Below are 22,441 nucleotides of genomic sequence, written 5' to 3'. Positions count from 1 at the left end.
CTCATCTATGGTTCTGACCCCTTCGAGTTCCATCTCACCTGTGGGAACACAAAGCCGTCCACCTGGCCACCTGTGAGGCCAGCTTGCACCTCAGTTTACCCCTACAGTAGCGGCCACGAACGAACCTTTATGGAACAAAGTAAGCCGTGTGATTCACTGGAGCGTAAGGGACATACCGTTTAATAACCTCCATCCGTGAACATCATGAACCGCTTATTATACCCATCTATAACACCCCATGGTCACCCTACAGCTCTCCACAACCCGCTGACAACCCCCGAGGGAGGACCAGCCCTGGACAACCTCACCTTCGGGATCTAAGTAAACTAAACATGGCTACAGACGCCGCTAGTTACTGAGTTTGGGACTTTGCTTCCTCTGCCCTCAGACCCAGATTGTCCAGGCGCCCGCCACAGACAGCCCTCACGACACGATACTGCCACCCCTCACACTGGCTCCAGAGTCCTACTCTGGTGACACTGGCGCTGCTGTGTTGAGTCGTGGGTGGTGGTGTAGCTGTGTTGTGAGTCGTGGGTGGTGGTGTAGCTGTGTTGTGAGTTGTGGGTGGTAGTGTAGCTGTGTTGTGAGTTGTGGGTGGTGGTGGTCTCACGAATTAGTTAACTTACTCAAGTGTCGTCAAATTGATCGAGTGCCCATTCTTAAGTGGATCGTCTGTGAGTTGTGATGATGAACGTATAGCAAAAATAAATAGCTGTAATCAAAGGACTGTGAATTACGAGGTCACTCAGATCGCCATCGGCTCCACCAACTACGTTACGACAAACAAGTTTATTGTGAGTTTCTTTTTACAAGTTTGTTATGAAAACAAGTCGACCCCAGAGAGCCGTGAGTATATTGAGCAATTTAAGAGTTGTTAACGCCGCTGTGCTCCATGTCACTGTAGGTTGTACCTCATAATTATATGAAAGTAGTGATCATTAGAGCAGGTCTGGATTTAGTAACAATAAATCTTCACTATATTACTCAATGTAAGAATTTCCCGTTAACAACTTTTAAATCGACCTAGGTGTAAGGTCGGTGTGTTGATAGCTGGAGTAACATGTAACTGTGTTGAGTTTGTTGTTTAACTGAAGGGACCCGTGTAGAATGTTATCAGTAAGGTAGGCTGTGGATATGTGGCACGAGACGTAATATAGGGAGAGGGAATAAGGTGAAAAATTATCCTGTTATGAAGTATTTTAATGGAGGTGTCACATGTAAATTCTTAGAAAAATCTTTGAGGTTTTCTTTACCGATATACAGTGTGTTAAGACTGCTAACTCAAACCTAACCCAACGCTAACCTAGACGGGATTTATCGTACAAGTTACTGAAAAAAAAAAGCCTTGAGAATTCACACCCAGTTTATTTGTATTGCGAGTCACGGGTCGTATATTGATAATGTTTTAGTGATGATAATTTTAACGTAGAAATATTTGTAAATCCGGACAGATAAGAATAATTTGGTTAACTTGTGTGTGTGTGTGTGTGTGTGTGTGTGTGTTTGTTCCTGTTACCTATAATTTCAGGGTAAATACTCATCATAACAAACAAAGTCAATTTTTGTGCTTGCGAATCTTACTGTCGTTTTATTCAAAATTATAGGCGACCTTTGGGACCGCTGTATGATTTAGGAATTGAAAAAGAAGAGAAAAATTAAGAAAAAATAAAGAAATTAGCAGATGGTATCGAATCTAATTACACCATTTTCTTCAGGTGTAATATGGTGTTTGAAGTCTTATAAACATAGGAAAGTAAATTTTATCGTGTGTTGAGTATTAACATGAGATACACTGACCTTATGTTGACCCGAGAACAACAACTATTAAAGCGGGTGGTTGATATACTGTTGTGGTCAATGATAAATGTACTAATGAGTGTGGTGACATATTAGGAATTACTTAGGTGAATAGCAGGGAGAATATGTTGATGAAGAGAGTCTGTTAGTGGTTATGTGGAGAGCACCATATTATGTTTCTACACCGAACCTAACGTTATACTACGGCTTCTTGAGAAATTAAGTCGTTTTTGACAAGAAGTACATTACATATTTATACCTCCAGTGTTCATTTATTTCATGTGAGACTAAATAATGTGTGTGTGTGTGTGTGTGTGTGTGTTTGTTCCTATTGAAGCACCTGATATAAAAGATGGTGTCTCGGTGCTATATAAAACGTAAATAAACACAGGATGTAGTTTCTCTACCCTGACACCGTCGTCCAGCGCCACCTACTGACAGCTTCAGAATTACACTGAGAGACTATACTTTAAATAAATAAGTTCACTAAATATTGATTAGTTAGGGAACATTATGATGGGAGGCAATTCGTTTCATGGGTGATGTTTAGTGAACGAATTTAATTAAGGCGGGGCGGGGCCTTACTTAGGGCGCCGGTCACTCTATAAGAATTACCACTGTAAAAAGACTTTGTATATTTAACTTTACAATGTTTTCAGGCATTAGTACGCCTTTCATATTACTGTATAAGTTATATTTACACAGTTAAACAGGAAGCGTCAGGAAACAAACCTCACTGACCATTGCGGAAAAAACAAAACAGAATTTCAAGACGATTCTTAGGTAGGAGATAAGTGGCAATTGACTTTTATTTTGTTTTTACTGTTATCTGTGTATTTGTTTATATGTTTCATACTCAAGTAGAACAAATGGTTTCTCCAAAAAGATCCCTAATTTTTGCATATAATGATATAAAAGAACAGTAAACAAAAATAAACAGTTCGGGCATATGATACTTTAGTAACGAGTGATGACAAATGTGACACCAGGGTCTCAGGGTGCAGTCACAAACTACTCCAATCAAAGCACATACAGTCAACACCAAAAGGCCAGATTTTGGTGCTTTTAAATATTTGTTTCCGGACCAGTATACTGAACCACCCAGACATATTTTTTGGTTTCTTTAGAATGACGACAGAAATATTCAAGTAATTGGTGGATATGACAGAAATGTCTGCAAAGAAAATGAACACAAATTACTGGCGTTCAATTGGAGCTGAAGAAATAAAAGGTATATTTTTAAGGTAAATATTTTAATTTACGTGAAACAAAATATTGACAGATTGTTATGAAACATTATGTTGAAAACTGAAGAAACATTTTGATTTTGTTGGCAATTGGGAGGTAGGCGTGTACAGTTGGAATATTCTGAATAAGTATTACTTGAATTGGAGGAACCAGGTGACGGGTATTCTATCGAAAAATCTTGATGCTGGAACCAGTAATTAGTCTGAACAGGAGGGACAAAAAAAATTTATATATATATATATATATATATATATATATATATATATATATATACTATATATATATATATATATATATATATATATATATATATATATATATATATATATATATATATATATATATATATATATATATATATATATATATATATATATATATATACTTCAATTTCAATTGTTTATTCCTTGATAGAGGAAGCGGGATCCTAGTGCTGTCACTAGGTACCCCTGTACAATGACACCAGAAGCATCTGGCAAGTGTGACAAGTATATACAGTATAAATATTATAAAGGGGCTTACTAAAGCCTAAGGAAGGAAGGATATTCCTTTAACACATAATCAATATTATTTACAAAATATCTGGCCAGTATGGGGAGGATCATCGTGTCTCCGTCAGGGGGTCGTGGAGTGGTGGTCCAGCAGGCGTCACGGAAGCGTTGTGTGTGGGGACATCTTAGGAGGTAGTGAATAAGGGTGCTGCTGTCGGGTCTTCTGCATAATGCACAAGATCGTTGCTCAGGGGATGCGGGGATACCAATCTCCCAAGCAAAGTCATACCCAATGATGGTACGGGCAGCAATCACGTCCCCTTTCCGCGACCCTTTCCCGTAGACGTACGAGAGGTCAGGAAGTTTACGGAGGACATCGTACCAGGTGGGCGGGGAGTCCAGGGGGATGGCTGCTTCCCGAGCTTCTCTCTGTTTGCGGCGAATTTGGGTCCTAATCTGTAAGAGTGTTCGAGGAACAACGTAGTCAGGTGTGGCCTTGTTGCAGCCAGTCTTGGCAAGGCCATCTGCTGCCTCATTCCCCAAGATACCGACATGACTAGGTATCCATAGGAATGTCACAGGACGGCCTGCATCCTGAAGTGTGGATGTTAACCTTCGTATTCGGAGGATGAGGTCCTTATTTTCCCCTGATCCAAATGCGATCCCGTCGAGAGCAGACTTGGAATCGCAGCAGACAAGCAAGGGGCAGAAACCATCTGCTTCTTCCTCAGCGAGAAGGGCAGCAAGGAGGGCTATTAGTTCAGCCTGAGTGGAGGATGCCCCGTCAGAAACTCTGAGAGACAGTTTGATAGGCTCAGGGCATGAGGACGGGAGATGTAGACACCAGCCCCGGCCCTACCTGTAGCGGGGTCAACAGAACCATCAGTGCAGAGGACGACCCTACCTGGGAACCAGTGATATATATATATATATATATATATATATATATATATATATATATATATATATATATATATATATATATATATATATATATATATATAATTATTTGGTTGAGTCCATTGACTGATGTTGGTTTCAGACACTGAACAATCATCTATGTTGTCCATCACTTTATCTCTGCCTTGTGTTATTCTAGTAATAATGGGGTCACACTTTAAACAAATTATTTTTTTTACGGGGATTAATAAAAAAATATAACAAATTTAACCAAAAAATATAAATACTAATAATAATAATCATAAATAAATACACAAACGAAAAAGAAACGATTTATTGCATTTTGTGTTGTCAATAGTAAGAGAAACAATTGAAACCCTGCAATTGTGTGTAAATGAGGCAGAAAGTCAGATGAGCAACCTGGGACTTGGTCACAATTTTCGTGATGCCTTATGGCAGCAGGGTCTACCATTAGACAATACATTATGCTTCCAATATCTTCTCAGGTGGTAGTACCTCCCTGTTTGGTAGCTGCCTACTACCTAGTGATGCAGAGGCAGCTCTCTTGCTATACACTCGTGTTTGCAGGGATTTACTAAGGTTCAGGAGGCAAAAAGTCGAAGAATCAAATATTTGTATATATAAACCATAGTATTTTGTCCTTTCGTTAAAAAATTCTAATTTATTGAACTGAACAATGGACAGCAAGGAAGCTGCAACTGCTGGTCCATTTAGTTTTGGTACCAATGGTTTCATTTCTGATCTAACGTTTCTTAAGTTTTCTTCTCTTTTCATCGGTTGGCAGCTGATGGAAATTTAAAGGCGCTCGCTTTGTTGCTGAAACAGTTCGGCAGATACCAGTTAACTTTTAGCATTTTAGCGGAAAATAACTGCAGCAACGTCATGCATCTATTTTAATTCAAGCTGGATATAAACAACAATGGCCGAGTTGACACCGAAAGTTCCCCAGAATGCATTGCGGTAAACAAGCGACGATGGGTTTCATGTTGTGCAAAACCGTGTAATTACAACAGAAATAAGTTTATGGCTGCGTCTCATTCCCAGGTTGATGACACAAACATTCATTTTTCTTATATTCTTTTTCTTGTGGACTGGGATTAAGACAGGGAACGAGATATTAACAAAATGACAAGTATCACCGCCCTGACTTCAACCAAACAAGAGTCGACCTTCTATATCTAGTTCCTTTAAGCCTCATTACCTCCTTCCCTCCTCTACAGAGACACATGACGTATTCTCACAAGAGCAAGTTAACTCTCAAGAACAGATAGATTATTGCAGAAACAATTTGACCTTCAGGAACAGAGAAAATAATCACAAAAACTTAATTAAAATCTTGCAGAGACTTCACAACAGCTTCACACTCCGACAGTCATTCTCAGGTGCGTGTTTGTCTCTCTTACAGGGGCTGAGGACTTCCGTATAGACCATCGTCAGGTTCTGTTGAAGGGCTCACGAACTTCACTCTTCCTCTCAACAAGAACTATTTCCTCCTGTAAGAGGATCTGTAAGAGGATCTGTAGGAGAGAGAGAGAGAGAGAGAGAGAGAGAGAGAGAGAGAGGTGAGAGTGGTTCACTGAGGGAAGAGATCGAGAGTGGGAAGGTCGAAATAGAGAGAATCTATCAGAGGTGTTGGAGAGAGAGAGAGAGAGAGGGACAGAGAGATCCAAGATAACTGAAGGATATAACTAAGGAGGGAGAAGGAGCATCAATAGCTTCTGACGGAGGAGGTGTGTGAAGAAGAGGGGGAAGTGAGGGAGGGGGGAGAAGAAGGGAGGGGAGAGACGTGTGTGTGTGTAAGCAGCAGCAACAGCAGCAGCAGGAAGAGGAGGCGCCACGGCGAAGAAGGAAGACGTGCGTGAGGGAGAAGCAGGGAGAGACGACAGAGGAAGGAGAAAGAGGAGGAGGAGGAGGGGGAGGAGGAGGAGGAGGAGGAGGGGGGACGTACACACTGAAGAAGTGATGCAAGTGTGCGGGATGATGAGGACGGTGGTAGTGATGGCGGCGGTGACGGTGCTGCTGGGGGAGGCTAAGACAGCCGCTGGGGTCTCCTGTCTCCCACCTAACAAGATCTTCCCCTGTACCTGCAAGGAGAAGTCCAGAGGTATGTCCCCCACAGTGTTCCTCAAGTACGACTAGTAGATGTTTGCATGTTAAAGAGCCTGATAGTTGTACGTACAGGAGTGTGAAATCTCATATAGGGTTTGAGCCCCTGGTAACCTTTTGGCCATCCCAGAGGCTCAGAAAAAGTTATGCTGTATAATTGGATTTTATTTTATGTCAATAGTTAACATGGATGAATAATATCACATCAACACGTTATTTTACGAAATATTTTTGGCCCTCACTATGAAAAATCTGCTTTAGTCATCGAACGTCAATCTTTACTTTTAAAACGGGTTTCAAAAGATTGTACATACGTCTTGTAAATGCACTAAACATTTTATCTGGAAGGTTGTAGATGAAGTTAAAATAACGTTTGGAAACTTGTAGATGCTGCTTCTTAATGCTTAGAGTTGCGTCTTAATGCTTTGAGTTGCTTCTTCAAGTTTCCAAACACATCACCTCTTAATGGTTACGTCAGGACCGTCTCTAGTCATCAAAGGTATGTCAAAAATATACAGGTGGTGAACGACTATGAATTCTGGTGTTTCTGTCCGCGTGTAACTGATGTGTTTATTACAGAGATATAACGAAGTAAGACAGACAGACGACAGACAGACGACAGACAGACAGACGACAGACAGACGATAGACAGACAGACAGACAGATCACTGCTGGGATGTCAGGGTCGGCGTGTCAACCTCTGTACCCGGGGTTACTGACAGGAAAGACGGGGGTGTAACGAGACAGACAACATTACCGTCAGCTGGGGTACTGGTCCTGGGGGAGTTGGGGAAAGCGAGGGGTAGGATGAGGGTCAGCTGAGTGGTAGGGACGGTGAGGGAGGAAGGTGAGATAAAATGGGGAATAGAAGAGGAACAGGAGGAGGTAGATGAGGGCATAGGAAGGAACAGTTAGATGGATTTGGGCATAGAGGAGGGAGAAAATAGTAGTAAAATGAGAGAGTGGGAAGGGACAAGGAGGAGAGACAGACAGAGCAAGACGAGATAATAAACATATCTCCCCGCCATCACCCGCAGGTCCCAGTATAGCGTGCGAGACCTCGGACGAGTCACAGATCATGCACAGCCTGAGTGTGCTCAAGGAGAACTCCTTCGTTATCTACAGACTTATGTTCAGGAACTTAAACTTCCCGAGGGTGCACGACTACACCTTCCTGGGGCTGGACGTGCAGCACCTCACCATGAGCAGGACCAACATCACCGTGGTGGAGGAGTCCTCGCTCAGGACGCTGGCACAGACCCTCGAGACCCTGGACCTCTCCTACAATAATTTACACACGGTACTTGCTTACTGACCTCAGATTTACAAACTGTTATTACCTGCCAAAGCTTTTGTTTGTATAAATTACATATTGCGTTTACATTCCTCTTTCACCTGTTATTGTCATAGCCTTTGTTTACATACACTACAATACCTGTTTTCAGTCATTCTACATTTGTTGTTTGAGTTATAGTTTTATACATTACACCATTTGCTATTATTTCAACTACCTTAGGCAATTGTTATTTTAATGCAATACCTAACTACAGTACTTATCTTTGAATTTGTAATTATAATGTAAAATATTTGCTGTCCGTATGTAATGTTACTGTAAGCGTTAAATATATTCTTACTATAAACGTTTCCTGGTGCAGGTCCCGACGGCAGCGTTGGAGCACCTTCAGAATCTTTCATTCTTGAACCTCAACTACAACATGATCAAGATTCTGGGTCAGGCAGCATTTTCAGGGTTACGGGCGTTGGAACGGCTCTCACTTTACGACAACCAGATGCAGCACATAGAGGAAAACGCCTTCTCGGGCACTGGAGAGTAAGAATCTGCAGTAGTTACGCTTAAGTCAAACTCTATTTTCTATGATATAAGAATATTAAAAAAACGCAGTCAGCTTTACGGGTAACTCTTATAGTTACCCGTGGTACTGACTTCGTTTTCTTTTGATTTAATAATATGGGTAAAGCACTGGAATAACTTGTTTATGTAGCTGCCACCACCTCCAGTAGTGAAGTGTTCGGAAGAAGGAAGTTCGCGGTTTGTTAGGGGGTCACCTGTTCTCCGGGATTATTTAGCTGCCACTGTTTCTGTTTCCATAGTTTGTGACTTCCACAGGTTCGTCACTATCCAAAAATAAATAAAAAATACATCTGTATCTGTTCTGCACCACTTTCCAAATTTGAATCCGTAACCTCTTGCAATATTTAACTACTTGGAAAAACGTTCAAGGTTTATGCTTTCTATTAGTCATGGGCAACCTTTCCTCAATCATGGGCCGCATTACGACTAAGGATTTTTTCTGCTAGCCTACCCACCAAAATTTGTATCCTTACCTAACCCAAAAGTAATGTTAATATTGTATTAGCACAGACAGTGAAGCAGTTTATCGTCACGTCCGCCTTACGATATTTTCAGTTAACAATCAGCCTTTTTCCCATTTACTAAACAAATCCATCATAATAATTTTTTAAGTAATATGTTAATGTTTCTTGGCATTTAACAGATGGTTGAAGCAGTCTGTGAATACATTGATTTTTCCTACAGTTGCAGCATTTTTCTTACTTACAAGACACACCCACCAGAATAATGCCAATGCTAATCTTGGCATATGAGGAACAACAATGAAACAACCTAAAGGCACATCTCTCTCTCTCTTTATATATATATATATATATATATATATATATATATATATATATATATATATATATATATATATATATATATATATATATATATATATATATATATATATATATATATATATATATAGATAGAGAAATTTGCCATAAGGTTGTCATTAAAAAACGGAGTAGTACAAATAATCCGGGAAGCAATAATGTAGTATCCTCTTATTTCTCTGCCTTTTCAACACAATCACCTCAGTTATGTAAAATGAAACCACTTGGATTTATTAGAAAAAAGCATAATTTCAATGCCTAGAAAACTATGAGGTGAAGGTTACTCGTGAAAGACTTTTGCACCACCCCATTAAATTTTTCCCAGAAGACTGTGGCAATGATAAGCTTCTCCTCGAGGGTGTTAGGCACAGCTGAATTGAAAAACCAAATGAGAGGTAGAAGTCGTTAGTCTATCTCCACCTAAAATGCTGTTCTCATGTGGGGAGTGACACACCACAGTCCGTATTCATCAACCAATTCGACAAAATTCAATCTAAAACCATGCGCCTCATCGACAGTGATCAGTTCCTCGAATTATCCTGACCATCATTTCACGTATGATCATCTTTTTTTTTCCTACCACTTCCCTTGATCATCCCAATCCCTTTCACTTATTGTGTATGAAACTCTTTACCCTCTCACGTCTTTCTACCCTCAACCAATTCTTCACGTCTTTCCACCCTCAACCAATTCCTCACGTCTTTCCACCCTCAACCAATTCCTCACGTCTTTCCACCCTCATCCGTCGCATTATGCTCATCCACCTCATTCGTCTTCTCCTGCACGGTTATTGCATCCAACTCTCTCTCTCTCTCTCTCTCTCTCTCTCTCTCTCTCTCTCTCTCTCTCTCTCTCTCCTACTGTAAACTGTACTAGCGCCAAGTGGAGTATGGGACAGCTGTAAGGCATTATTGACCTTCAGGGTTATACTGTACTCTCCCAGGGACACCATACATTTAGTAAAATGACTGACTCACTGATTAACTGACTGACTCACTCGCTCACTGACTGACTTGGTGATGTGACAATAAATACAGACAACAAAGACTAAATTTTAAATATTTTGTGTGTGTAGAAATGAGAGAGAGAGAGAGAGAGAGAGAGAGAGAGAGAGAGAGAGAGAGAGAGAGAGAGAGAGACAGGAAGTACTAAGTGAGAAATTGTTAGGTGGCCAGACACAGCTCTTCCCGGGCCAGAGTGTGTCACGCCTCCGCTACCACCATCACCCTCACCAGAATCACTAATTTCCTTATAACCACTAGTACTGTCTCTAACATCACAACGTCACCATCACCACCATTGCAACGTCACCAACATCACCATTACAACGTCACCAACTTCACCATTACAACGTCACCAACATCACCATTACAACGTCACCAACATCACCATTACAATGTCACCAGCATCACCATTACAACGTCACCAACATCACCATTACAACATCACCATTACAACGTCACCAGCATCACCATTACTACGTCACACACCCCACTACCACCAATAGCTTCTCACCAACACAATCACCACCAGCATCCCAACCAACACCACCACCACCACTACTACAATTCTACCACCACCCCCACTACCACCACCATCACCTACACAGCCACCAAACTAAACGATATGAACTATTACTACCAGCCTCTACTATCACCACCTCCTACTACCACCACCTCCTACTACCACCACCTCCTACTACCACCACCTCCTTCTACCACCACCACTACCATATTGTCTCGTTGCCACCACTCTCTTCTCCTACCACAATCACCCTCTACCACCCTCCAATCACCATTATACTACTCTGCATCAATGTAGAAAGATCTTCATAAGGTGTTCAAATGGTCTCGAGACTGGCCAATGCTCTTTAAAATTACGAAATACAAGACCTTACTCGTAGGCTACAATAACACTTTCCTGGATACTGTCAATAATTAAAAAAGATCTTGGCGTTGAGGTAGATCATTCACTGATGGCGGCGCAACAAGAGAGGGCAGCGGTGAGGAAAGGTAATCGAGATTTGGGAATTTTAAAGCGTACCTTGGAGTACAAAGATAGGAAAATGCTCCTTCAATTGAACAGTAAAAATCTGTAAGTAGATCTCAGTCTGGATTACTATATGTATACAGGTATGGAAACTTAAGCTCCAGAAAGGTTTAACATCCCTAGAATGGCGCAACACAGAGCGACTAAGGTGATTCCGGAAGTTTGTCATTTCGATTATCCAAGTAGAATGAGTACCTTGGGATTAACTCCTCTTCAGACAAAGCATAATAGGATAGATCTCATTGAAATATTCAAAACACTGAAAGGGATGTGAAATGTGAACTCGGGACATTTGTTTGTGATGTCACGCACCACCAACACGAGGGGACATAAGCACAGGCTCGTCAAGCTATTCTGCAGAACGAATATAAGAAAATACTTTTAGGCCTTTAGGTAAATAAGGTAAAGTAAATCTATCTATTTATCTAAATATATGTCTGTCTATCAAACTCCAGCAAACTGTTCCGACTGAACTTGGGAAAGAACCACCTGGAGAACGTGCCCAATCTGCAGGCGCTGACGAAGCTACAGGTGCTGACACTCAGTGACAACCGCCTCTCCGTCATCAAGATTGGCAGCTTCAAAGGTGAGTGTCAAGTTGAATCAAAAGGGATACCATGGTGAGTGGCTGCGAGGGTGAGTAAGGTTGAGTGTGATAATGAAAACCTGAGAGGGTGAAAAACACGCAGCAAGTGTAATTAACATGGTGGGCAGCTTAGAGGAATAGCTTCATAGGTGAGTGTGAGTAGATAGCAGCTTCTAGGGCGTGTGTGGGTGGGGGGACAAATTCAAGGGCGAGTGTGGGTGGGAGGGGGCAGCTTCAAGGGCGAGTGTGGGTGGGGGGACAGCTTCAAGGGCGAGTGTGGGTGGAGGACAACTTCAAGGTTTTGCGTAAAAAAATGCTTTGAGCTGTGTTGTAGCAATGTTATTCTATCCAAAAAAAAAAAAAGGTGTTTAACCTTAGCTGGTTGTGTGTTGTCGCAGCCACTGGGGAAGAGGGCTATACATTGCTAAAGGAGGCTTTTGTGTCCACTGAAGAAAGTTCGTATTGTTGTAAGAGTCTTTTGTGTCCATTGATAAAAAGAGGCTTAATGAATTGCTGTAAAAAGTTTGTTGTATGTCCAATGAGAAGATTGTCTTGAGTGCATCAGTTCTTGTCACCAGGTCTCAACATGCTGGACATGCTCATGCTGGAGAACAACCAGATACAGACACTGGAGGCGAACGTCTTCAGCGAACTCTCCAACCTTAACTCCCTGAACATCAAGCACAACGACATCGCCAACATCAGCCAGCAAGCCTTCGCCGGGCTAGAAGGTGGGTCACACATCGCACGTCTTCCCTCCTGCCCCAGTATTTATCGTCCTTCCGTGTTTACCTTGTGTTTATTCCTTTAGCGTCAGATTTCCTCCGTGTGTTTTGCTCTTATTTAGTGTTCCTTCATGTTTACTTCCACTATATAACGTTTTCCCATGTTTATTCGGTGTTTACTCCTATAATGTAGAGATCCTACATGTTTATTCTGTCTACTACCTTTATGTTTACACAGCGTAATACCTTTAAGTAAATTTCCTCGATGTTTGCTCCCTATGTATGGTGCTCCTCCATGTTTACTACTACTGTGACGCCCTTCCATGTTTTCTTCACGTGTACTTCCTATGTTTAACTCCGTGTTTACTTTGTGTTTTCTTCACCACCTCTTCTTCCAACCTCTCTTGTGGAGGCAGACAACTTGGAGTGGTTGGAGTTGGGTCACAACCGCCTCGACCACATCCCTTCACACGTCCTCCGCCCCCTCAACAACCTCCGTCAGCTCGACCTCGACTCTAACAGGATTGTCGACCTGCCTGAGGACGCCTTCGAGGGGTACGGTGATAGTATCAAGTTCCTCATGTTAAACCGGAACAAGTAAGTGACTACAAACAGTTACCATGTTGTTTATGATTGTGTTTATATATATGTGTATCTATGTATCCGCCTCTGTCAATATACATCCAGTAATCATGAATATTAATTTTGTAATGAATCCTTAATGACTGCTATGAACGTTGGTATATGCTTGTCATATATATATACACCAATACTTATTTTATTCACGAGTTGTCGAAGATGATGTTTCAGCGTGGAGGTGTTAACTAGTGCGCGTCCTGGTGGGTCAGATCAACACCAAACTGAGCACAATGCTTTACTTGAATACCTCACTTAATTACTGTCTAACGAGCTTCTTAACCACTGACGAAGCATTTCTAATACAAAGAATGTCTGTCTATAATTTCTACTCCATCTACTACTACTGAACACACGTTAAGCGGTGGGTGGTGGTGGTGGTGACTCAAATCTCACCCACCAAAAAAAAAAAAAAAAAAAAAAAAAAAAAAATTCTGGAGGCTGCGGCCGGGCAACACAACCAACTTTGTCATCAAGTTCGCATAGTTCATTTACATATCAAACCCAAACTTTTCCAGAATCACCCAAAGCCAATCATCCAAACTTTGAAAAACTCTACTGAAAATTGAATGAAGAAAACTTGCGTCATATATTGAAAGTTGATTACCCAAGTTCAACACACGGAGGATTTTCTGATAGATGGGAGGGGAGGGGGAGGGGAGGGTGGAGTCAGGTCATATGGTCGTGCCTTCAGGAGCGCCTCTGTTGACACAAGCTGAGGGGACTTTCGTTTTATGTGTCGTTGTGAAGCAAAGAGGAACGCCAGGCACTGTTAGTTGCTCGTGCTGGTGAGGGTTTTTAAAGATAGAAATCAAAAGGAATGGGTTTTCTTGTTTTCTGTTTTTATAACGCAAGTGCGGTTAATTGGCCCTTGTCGCCCAGTGCATCTCAAATGAGAGGAATGTGAGATAAGCAGCACTGATGTAGATAAGATTAAGTCCAGATGTGGACTAACCTGATGTGTGGAATAACATCTATAACAAGTTCTCTCACATTTATCCTTAGCTCGCAACTATGTACTTCTTCTCAATGATACTTTTTCCTTTTTCCCTGCGGATTCTTTCCTGCTCGAGGTGTGGAGATAACCCAGTTACACCGTGCAGGTTGTGGCTCCACACCCTTATGTGGTGGAGGGAGGCAGCAGATGGCAGGTACCTTGACTAATGTACACGATGACCCAACCAACAAGCTCTAGTTTTTGCCACAAAATGTTTCGAGCCAAAACTATTGATGCAACATTTCTCTCGCCCCTTCCCTTCCTCAGTGTAAGATTAAATACTTATTGAATGTTGCTTTAGTGAGCGTATCTCTTTAATAAAGCTGCGAAATACGTTAAGTTGTTGCTGTTTATATTGACCTTTGGAGGAACATTGAGAAGCGGAATTACAGTAAACAATACTCCAACTCGTCTCGTTCTTACCATTTTGATCATGTTGGTCTCTTAAGGTAGGCTATATCAGGTCTTTAGGGAGGATATAAAGGGATCTAAAGCAGGATATATGACTTTTTAAACTACGATTTACGGGGATTTAAAGATCGATTTTAAAGTAGGATATATGGGGTGCTAAATTGTAATACTGTAATGGGGTTTTAAAGTATGATAGACGAGGCATTATAAGGTTTTAAAGTATGATATATAAAGCTTGACAAGACAGGAATTACACCAGGAATCTACAGCAAATGTAAAGGAAAATTTAACGGGTGTTTACTAACAGACATGTGCGAGGGTCATACACCGCTTGAAGAATCTGCCCTGTGTTTGTCCAGTCGCTTCTCGTCACCAGGTACAGTCCCTTTCACTAGTACGTTTACAGGGGCTCGTCAGGTTTTGTGCAGTGTGGCAGTACTGTGTTTATTTACATTCAACAGAAGGAAAGTAGCAATGGTAAACATACTATGGAATCAAAGTAAAACAATATTAAAACAAATATTTGAAAAGATAATGATTTGTGTAATGTTATATGAGGAGCCCTTGTAAACGCACCTGTGAAGGGGACTCTACCTGCGGTAACACGCGTACCTTAACACGATATTAGAGAAGGAGTGTATGGGGTGTTATCTTTGTGTCAGTAGATACAAGTCCTACGTCAAGAAATTGGTAGAATGTTGAAGGTGTTTTCTGGTGGTGTTCCCGGCCGTCCATAAAGGTGTGTGGGTCGGCGGGTGTGTGCATACGAATCAGTCGTCAAGTGTGGCAGGTTGAGGCTTCACCGTCAGCCTGCCGAGTTACGGGAACCCACATGTTTATATCGTAACTCGGCTCTTATTTTTTGGTTCGACTGAATGACTGATAAAGTGTTTTACCTTTATTAAATTTCACGACAGCTTTCTTTATTTTTTTTATGAAAGCTATCCAAACATTTATTTATATATATATATATATATATATATATATATATATATATATATATATATATATATATATATATATATATATATATATATATATATATATATATATATATATATATATATTATCTCTCTAATTTTCTATCTACCTATTAATCTATATGACCATTTTCCTGGATGGCCACCCCATAGCAGCCTCCTGATCACCTTACCTAAACATTCCCTTAAAGTGTGATTCATTCCCCCTTACACCGTTACGTCATCAACAGCTGCTCTCCCCTTCCATCGACGTCTGGGCACGGCTGCTGCCCCATTAACACTGTACTGTCATCATAGTTTTAAGGAATCATCTCAGAACTTAAGTCACCTATAATCCATTTTGCAAGTTAATTCATATCTACTTTCCTCCCACATCACCTGGTGTCTTGGACTGGGTGAAGCATCAAGTTCATCCTGCCTATGACCTTCTTTGAGCTACACTCGCTGGAGTGGCTGAAGCTCTCGCACAACGACCTGCAGCACCTGACCGAGGACACCGTGCAGCCCGTACTGGACACCCTCACCATGATCGACGTCTCCAGTGAGTCTTGCTCCCAACCTCTCTCCTCTATCTCTCGTCTCTCTCCCCCCACCCCTCGACCTCTCTTCCCCTACCCTTCGCCTCTCTTCCCCCACCCCTCGACCTCTCTTCCCCTACCCTTCGTCTCGCTTCTCTCCCCTCATCCCTCGCCTCTTTATCTTAACACCTCTCCATCACCCTCTCATTCTCTCACCACCCTCTTATCACTCCCTTTTCGTTCACCATCCTCCCTCTCACCACCTCCTCTTCCTACCCGACAGACAACCCGCTCAAGTGTACGTGTGAGATCATGTGGTTAAGATCGTGGCTGAAGGAGTTTGCGTGGACGGAGACGTACAAGTCCTTCGCCCAGCACACCTGCATCACCGAGAACAGCCGCACTGAAGACATCCTCGAGCTGAAACCTGACGTCCTCGGCTGTCCTGAGTATTCCGCTGACCCCAAGGTGTGTACAGTATTAGTGTTGATTGGCGGAGGAAGGGAGAGGGAGGTGGTAAAGAGGAGATGGAGGCGGTAAACAAGGGAGGAAAGGCGGTAGAGAGGGTAGTGTACAGTGCAATTTGTCACAGGGTGTGTGTGTGTGTGTGGTGAACCGTATGGTGATCTTAATATAAAGTGCGCTGGTCAAATTTACTAACATACTGAACAATGTCTCTCTTGGCAGGCGGTGGCGATATCCACGCCGGTAGTGCCGGGGGTGACCGTCTTCCTCACCATCGTGTCACTCATGCTGTAGTTGTCTTCAGGAACACATCAACTGCTCCAAGGGCCAGAGCTAACACAACAGCTACACTACCATCTGCTGCATAGACCAGTGTCAGAACATCACAGTGGCCCATCCCTGTGTTGGCTGTCTAAGCCAACACGGCGGTAACGCAGCCGCAGGAAAACTAGTTGATTAACAGAACTTCCATCGCGTGATTCACGTAGGGTTACAAGTACCCTTAGGTCTAGGGAACCTTGAGTACTGCATCCTAAGGCCTAGGAACTAGAATTACACCCTAGGGTCATATTATGTAGGTTCAGGGCTCTATAGAGTCCTGGCAACGTAGGTCACTATTACCAAAGAGTTGGCCAACAGAGTGTTTTACCTAATATCTTCTTGGTTTTGTAACAACTTCGGGACCTGACAACCTGGGCCCCGACTAACAACCTAAGGCCAAAACTGACAACATAATGACCAGACTGACAACCTATGGCCCAGGCTGATTACCTATGGCCCAGACTGACTACCTATGACCGAGACTGACAACCTATGGCACAGACTGACAACCTAAGGCCCAGACTGACAACCTAAGGCCCAGACTGACAACCTAATGCCCAGACTGACAACCAAAGGCCCAGACTGACAACCTATGGCACAGACTGACAACCTAAGGCCCAGACTGACAACCTAAGGCCCAGACTGACAACCTAAAGGCCCAGACTGACTACCAAGGCCCAGACTGACTACCTAAGGCCCAGACTGACTACCTAAGGCCCAGACTGACAACACCAGGGCCCAGGGTGACAACACCAGGGCCCAGGGTGACAACACCAGGGCCCAGACTAACAACACCAGGGCCCAGGGTGACAACACCAGGGCCCAGACTAACAACACCAGGGCCCAGGGTAACAACACCAGGGCCCAGACTAACAACACCAGGGCCCAGGGTGACAACACCAGGGCCCAGACTAACAACACCAGGGCCCAGACTAACAACACCAGGGCCCAGACTAACAACACCAGGGCCCAGACTAACAACACCAGGGCCCAGGGTGACAACACCAGGGCCCAGGGTGACAACGAAGGATCCTAGTAGTAGTAGGTACATAACTCAAGGTCTTATAACGTTACTTTATCGATAAGGTGGAGATGAAATTTGCAAAATAATATAAGATAAAAATGAAAATAAAAACACAAAATTGATATTAGAGTAAACTTGGCTTTCTTTTGTTATAATATATATATACCAGGACCTGTGTCTGTGTGTGTGTGTGTGATGCCATCTTTGAACGTCTCCTAGCATATACCATTAGTGTAGTGAAGAGTGGTAGGTGTTCCCATCACACGTACTCTTTGATTCATCTTCAAGGCTCACGGTTAAGACTTACAGTTATCATGGCACAGAGTTTTACGTCCATAGGCACACAGTAAACGTCATCCTTCTCTTACACTCATAAACTCACACTGTCACATTCACACACACACACACACACACACACACACACACACACACACGGTCCAAAACACTGATCATATCTTTGGATTACATGTTAGTGTACTGTAGGGCACACACACACAGACACACACACACACACACACACACACGCACACACACACATCTGGTACAGTTCTATTTCTTCCTTTGGTTTTGTTATTTATTACTCAAATACTAGTTTTAAGACGCCTTAACTACCTGGCCTGCATGTTAAGTAGATTAATTAAATATTAACCGTAATATACCTTGTTAAGTGTGTGTGTGAGTGTGAGTGTGATGAGTGTGATGAGTGTGATTGAGTGTGAGTGTGATTGAGTGTGAGTGTGCTTGTGAGTGTGTGCGTGTGCTTGCGTGTCAAAGGTACATAGAAATAATTTTTAGCATAAGTTAGATTAATGTATTTTTTACATCACAGTATATTAAGTTTTATTACTAAGTGACTTCTTACAGTAACAATATGAACTAGACTTCAGCTGGTTCACATACACCTGGGGGGAGGGACACTGCTATCTGACATGAACCTACCTATCAGTGTAGTGTGACGTCATAGGTTTAGTTAGGGTTTCAGACGACAGGTGTTGAACGGTGAGGTCACCACTTGTAGATGTGTACCCTAGTGTTAAGATGCCTAACCACTTCCCACAAGGTGCTTATCCTCCCCATGCTGTGTTTATCCATCCCATGCAGTGTTTATCCATCCCATGCAGTGTTTATCCATCCCATGCAGTGTTTATCCATCCCATGCTGTGTTTATCCATCCCATGCAGTGTTTATCCATCCCATGCTGTGTTTATCCATCCCATGCAGTGTTTATCCTCCCCATGGAGTGTTTATCCATCCCATGGAGTGTTTATCCTCCCCATGCAGTGTTTATCCTCCCCAAGCAGTGTATATCCTCCCCATGCAGTGTTTATCCTCCCCAAGCAGTGTATATCCTCCCCATGCAGTGTTTATCCTCCCCATGCAGTGTTTATCCTCCCCATGCTGTGTTTATCCTCCCCATGCTGTGTTTATCCTCCCCATGCAGTGTTTATCTGCGCCCCCGCTAACATGTCTTTGCTTGTTAACATCGTCCGCTGTTATTTACAATAATAAGTAGACAGCAACACCCACGACCAAACACCCGAACTTTAGTCAGTCTAAGGGTTCACAGTTGGGATACTAATTATTTTTATGCCAAAAGTTGCACCCTGAACGTATTTTTTTTACACACACACTACGCACGCGTGCACAGTTGCACACACCCACTACGTACGCGTGCGTGCGCACACACAAAAACACCGAGTGCGCGTGCGAAACAAGCACACACGAGCGTGCACTCGCACACAAGCACGCGCACTCACCCACACGCGCACAAGCGCACAAGCACGCGCACTCACCCACACGCGCACAAGCACAAACACTCGCACACGTCCACACACGTGGTGAGATAACAGTATTGTGTCATCTTTGAACTTCGTGTTTTATATAGACAGTGATGGATCATGTGACGCGTTATCTCAAACTATATTTAGACAGCCTTAAGTTATAGCTGCTAATGACGTCATGACTTATTAACCATTCTGGTAAATGAAGTCATCACTACGTCACTAACCTTACTGTTCAGTGACGTCCAATGACGATTTGTTAGGGGTTACGAGCTTTGTATTACCATATACTCCAGCCACGTCATCTGTATTATAAACTGACTTTTTTACTTATGAATTACTTAGCAACTTCCTAGTGTATCTAGGCTCTGTATAGTACAGTATATTACCACATAATGTAACAAACAGATATTTTATTTGCCCTTTACTTCTACTTTTGGGTTAAACACTCGACAAACTTATTCACTTCACAATAGCGGTCATAATCAACAGCTGAGTAATGCAAGTGATGCACAGTTTCTGTAGACGCGATAACAGGGGCACAGGTCGCCTCGTACACAGGTGAGGTTATAAGAGCGACACCAACCTTCCATAATGCCAGAAAAATGTCCTGACCACAGTTCTTAAGAAACCCTTCAGTGACACTGTATTCAGAGGCAACTCAAGGGAAAAAATCGCCTGCGGGTAAGAAGTTCAGCACGTGTGGAAGGTCAGCCTGATGAGAACACGTCGTCTGCCTCACACCCATGTACAGTAGAACACGTCGTCTGCCTCACACCCATGTACAGTACATTACTTTATTCGTACCGTAACAGTTGTTGTTGTTGTTGTTTGTGGTTTTTATCACATGGTTTCTTTTGCTCGTAAATATTGTAGTTACTTGGTCTTAATAAATGGCAATACAGTGAAGAACATAATACTTAGCAACCTTATTGATTAAAACAAATTGGGGGGGTCCCTCAACTAAGGCTCCTCAATCCTACCCTAAGGAAAGGCACCTTATATATTTGCAATAATTAAAGCGCCGCTGTCCACCCCCCAACTACCGGTGGGCGGTTGGGAAGCCTGTTGCTATGTGAGTCGCTGCTCGTGTTGGTGTCAGCCTCCCTGCCTCAGTGGCTGGATTCACACTCACAAAATTGGACTTTTGGCTGATCTTCTGAAAGTCTTCTGTATTAATGTATTAAAAATTTTGCACGATTTGTGTGTTATTCCTTCGCAAATTAAAAAAAAAAAACCATAGATAATGTTACTGTGACAATGAAACTCATAACCAACACTTCACAACGCTACCAGTTGGTTTATGCTCACAGCTGGCCGCTGATATCAAGTAAATATGTCCCCCGTTTGCAGTACTTTACCCAAATGAGCGTCACTGTCTCCATCATAGGATAGAAGGGAGATAATTTTCAACAAGGTGGCAGGAAGATCAGCGAGAGCGTGGCAGTTCACCAATGCTTTCGTTGACTGCTGCAGGACTGGGGCCAAGCAGAACAGTCAAGCACATGGAAAAGACAAGGGAAAATACTGTATGAAAGGCAGGTGAGTGTCATTGAAGATTAAAGAATTTGAAGTGTAAAAGATTATTAGAGGAAGAAATTTAGAGTTAAGGAATATAGAGCTTCTATCATCATGTTCTACTTTGAAGTGATAATTTGAAATACGGGGAAAACTCTTATGATAATTATGTTTCCATGCGGAAGCAAAATCGGTAGTTGTAAAGCGTCACTCACCGACGTGTATCCTGTACACCGCCTGAGTAAGAGAACTCCTGAAGAATGAAATATATTATTGAACCTTCGAAGAACATCACGGGGCTGATGGGAGAATTAACATTAATCTTCGTCAACATCTGTTTTCGTTTCACCAGACGATTGTAAGGAACAAACTACATTAGGCTTTCCCTCATATCATTCAGGGTACACAGACACACAGTCACTTTTAATCAACAAAGTAACGGTATTCATTAGAACGAGTCTAGGAAGCACAATCCTCTTCCTTTTATAAATTATTTAGGGGAAAACTTGATATATTTTATCGTACGAGACACCAACCTCTCTAGTGCAAGTGAAAGTGGATCTTATAGGGACATTGTTGATAGAGTGTGTGTGTAAATCTCAGTCATCTCGAAATCATCTTCCTGAATACAGCATCTTCTTCCTTATTAGATATAAAGGAAACTGTGTAGGAGAGTGAGAGACTGGGGGGTGAAGGGGATTTATCACCAGTAAGGGTTGTGGCAGCACTGCATCACGACTTAGCTAATGTTAACATCCCCTGAACGATCATTAGTGGCGGTAACTTTTCTAAATGGCGGCGAGCACTCGGGAAAATTGATATTTTTTTTCTTCATGGATTCAGTACTGGCACCAGAGGCAGTAATACCATTAGGAGGCCAGCTAACGAGTGGCAGTAGTTGTTATAATTTATAACTAACACAATAAAAGATAATGCAACATCTGACAGAGATCGTTACAGCGACCTAAACAAACAAAAACACTTAAGTAATGGTCAATACTGTACCCGCTGTATCAAGTGGCTGTAACGGTGGATTTAAAGGTAAGGAGAACATTGTTGTTTTAATATATTGTAAGTTTCACATAGCAATACTACAGAGGAGAGAGGAGAAGGGGGAGATAGGAGAAGAATGAGGAAGAGAGGAGGAGGCGAAGTAAGGAAAAGAGACGTAGA

At 42.3% G+C, this 22,441-nt stretch overlaps 1 protein-coding gene across 2 annotated transcripts; it reads left to right on the top strand.

The window, feature by feature from the left end:
- On the top strand, nucleotides 1-20,952 carry LOC121861255 (insulin-like growth factor-binding protein complex acid labile subunit). Of its 2 annotated transcripts, none has more exons than XM_042358910.1 (9): nucleotides 1-794; nucleotides 7,601-7,863; nucleotides 8,219-8,394; nucleotides 11,762-11,892; nucleotides 12,471-12,623; nucleotides 13,034-13,214; nucleotides 16,043-16,182; nucleotides 16,443-16,627; nucleotides 16,847-20,952. In XM_042358910.1, exons 2-9 carry the CDS (start codon nucleotides 7,642-7,644, stop codon nucleotides 16,916-16,918), a joined length of 1,260 nt encoding a protein of 419 aa, XP_042214844.1. In that variant the 5' UTR covers nucleotides 1-794; nucleotides 7,601-7,641; the 3' UTR covers nucleotides 16,919-20,952. The 2 variants fall into 2 exon arrangements, with proteins under 2 accessions (XP_042214844.1, XP_042214839.1); XM_042358905.1 differs by lacking the exon at nucleotides 1-794 and adding an exon at nucleotides 6,387-6,561.
- The last annotated feature ends 1,489 nt before the right edge of the window (nucleotides 20,953-22,441 follow it).

This window comes from Homarus americanus, unplaced genomic scaffold (assembly GCF_018991925.1).
Source record: "Homarus americanus isolate GMGI-L3 unplaced genomic scaffold, GMGI_Hamer_2.0 scaffold40248, whole genome shotgun sequence".
Classification (NCBI taxonomy): domain Eukaryota; kingdom Metazoa; phylum Arthropoda; class Malacostraca; order Decapoda; family Nephropidae; genus Homarus; species Homarus americanus.
Note: the sequence above shows the minus strand (reverse complement) of the source record. Positions and strands in the feature narration are given on the sequence as shown.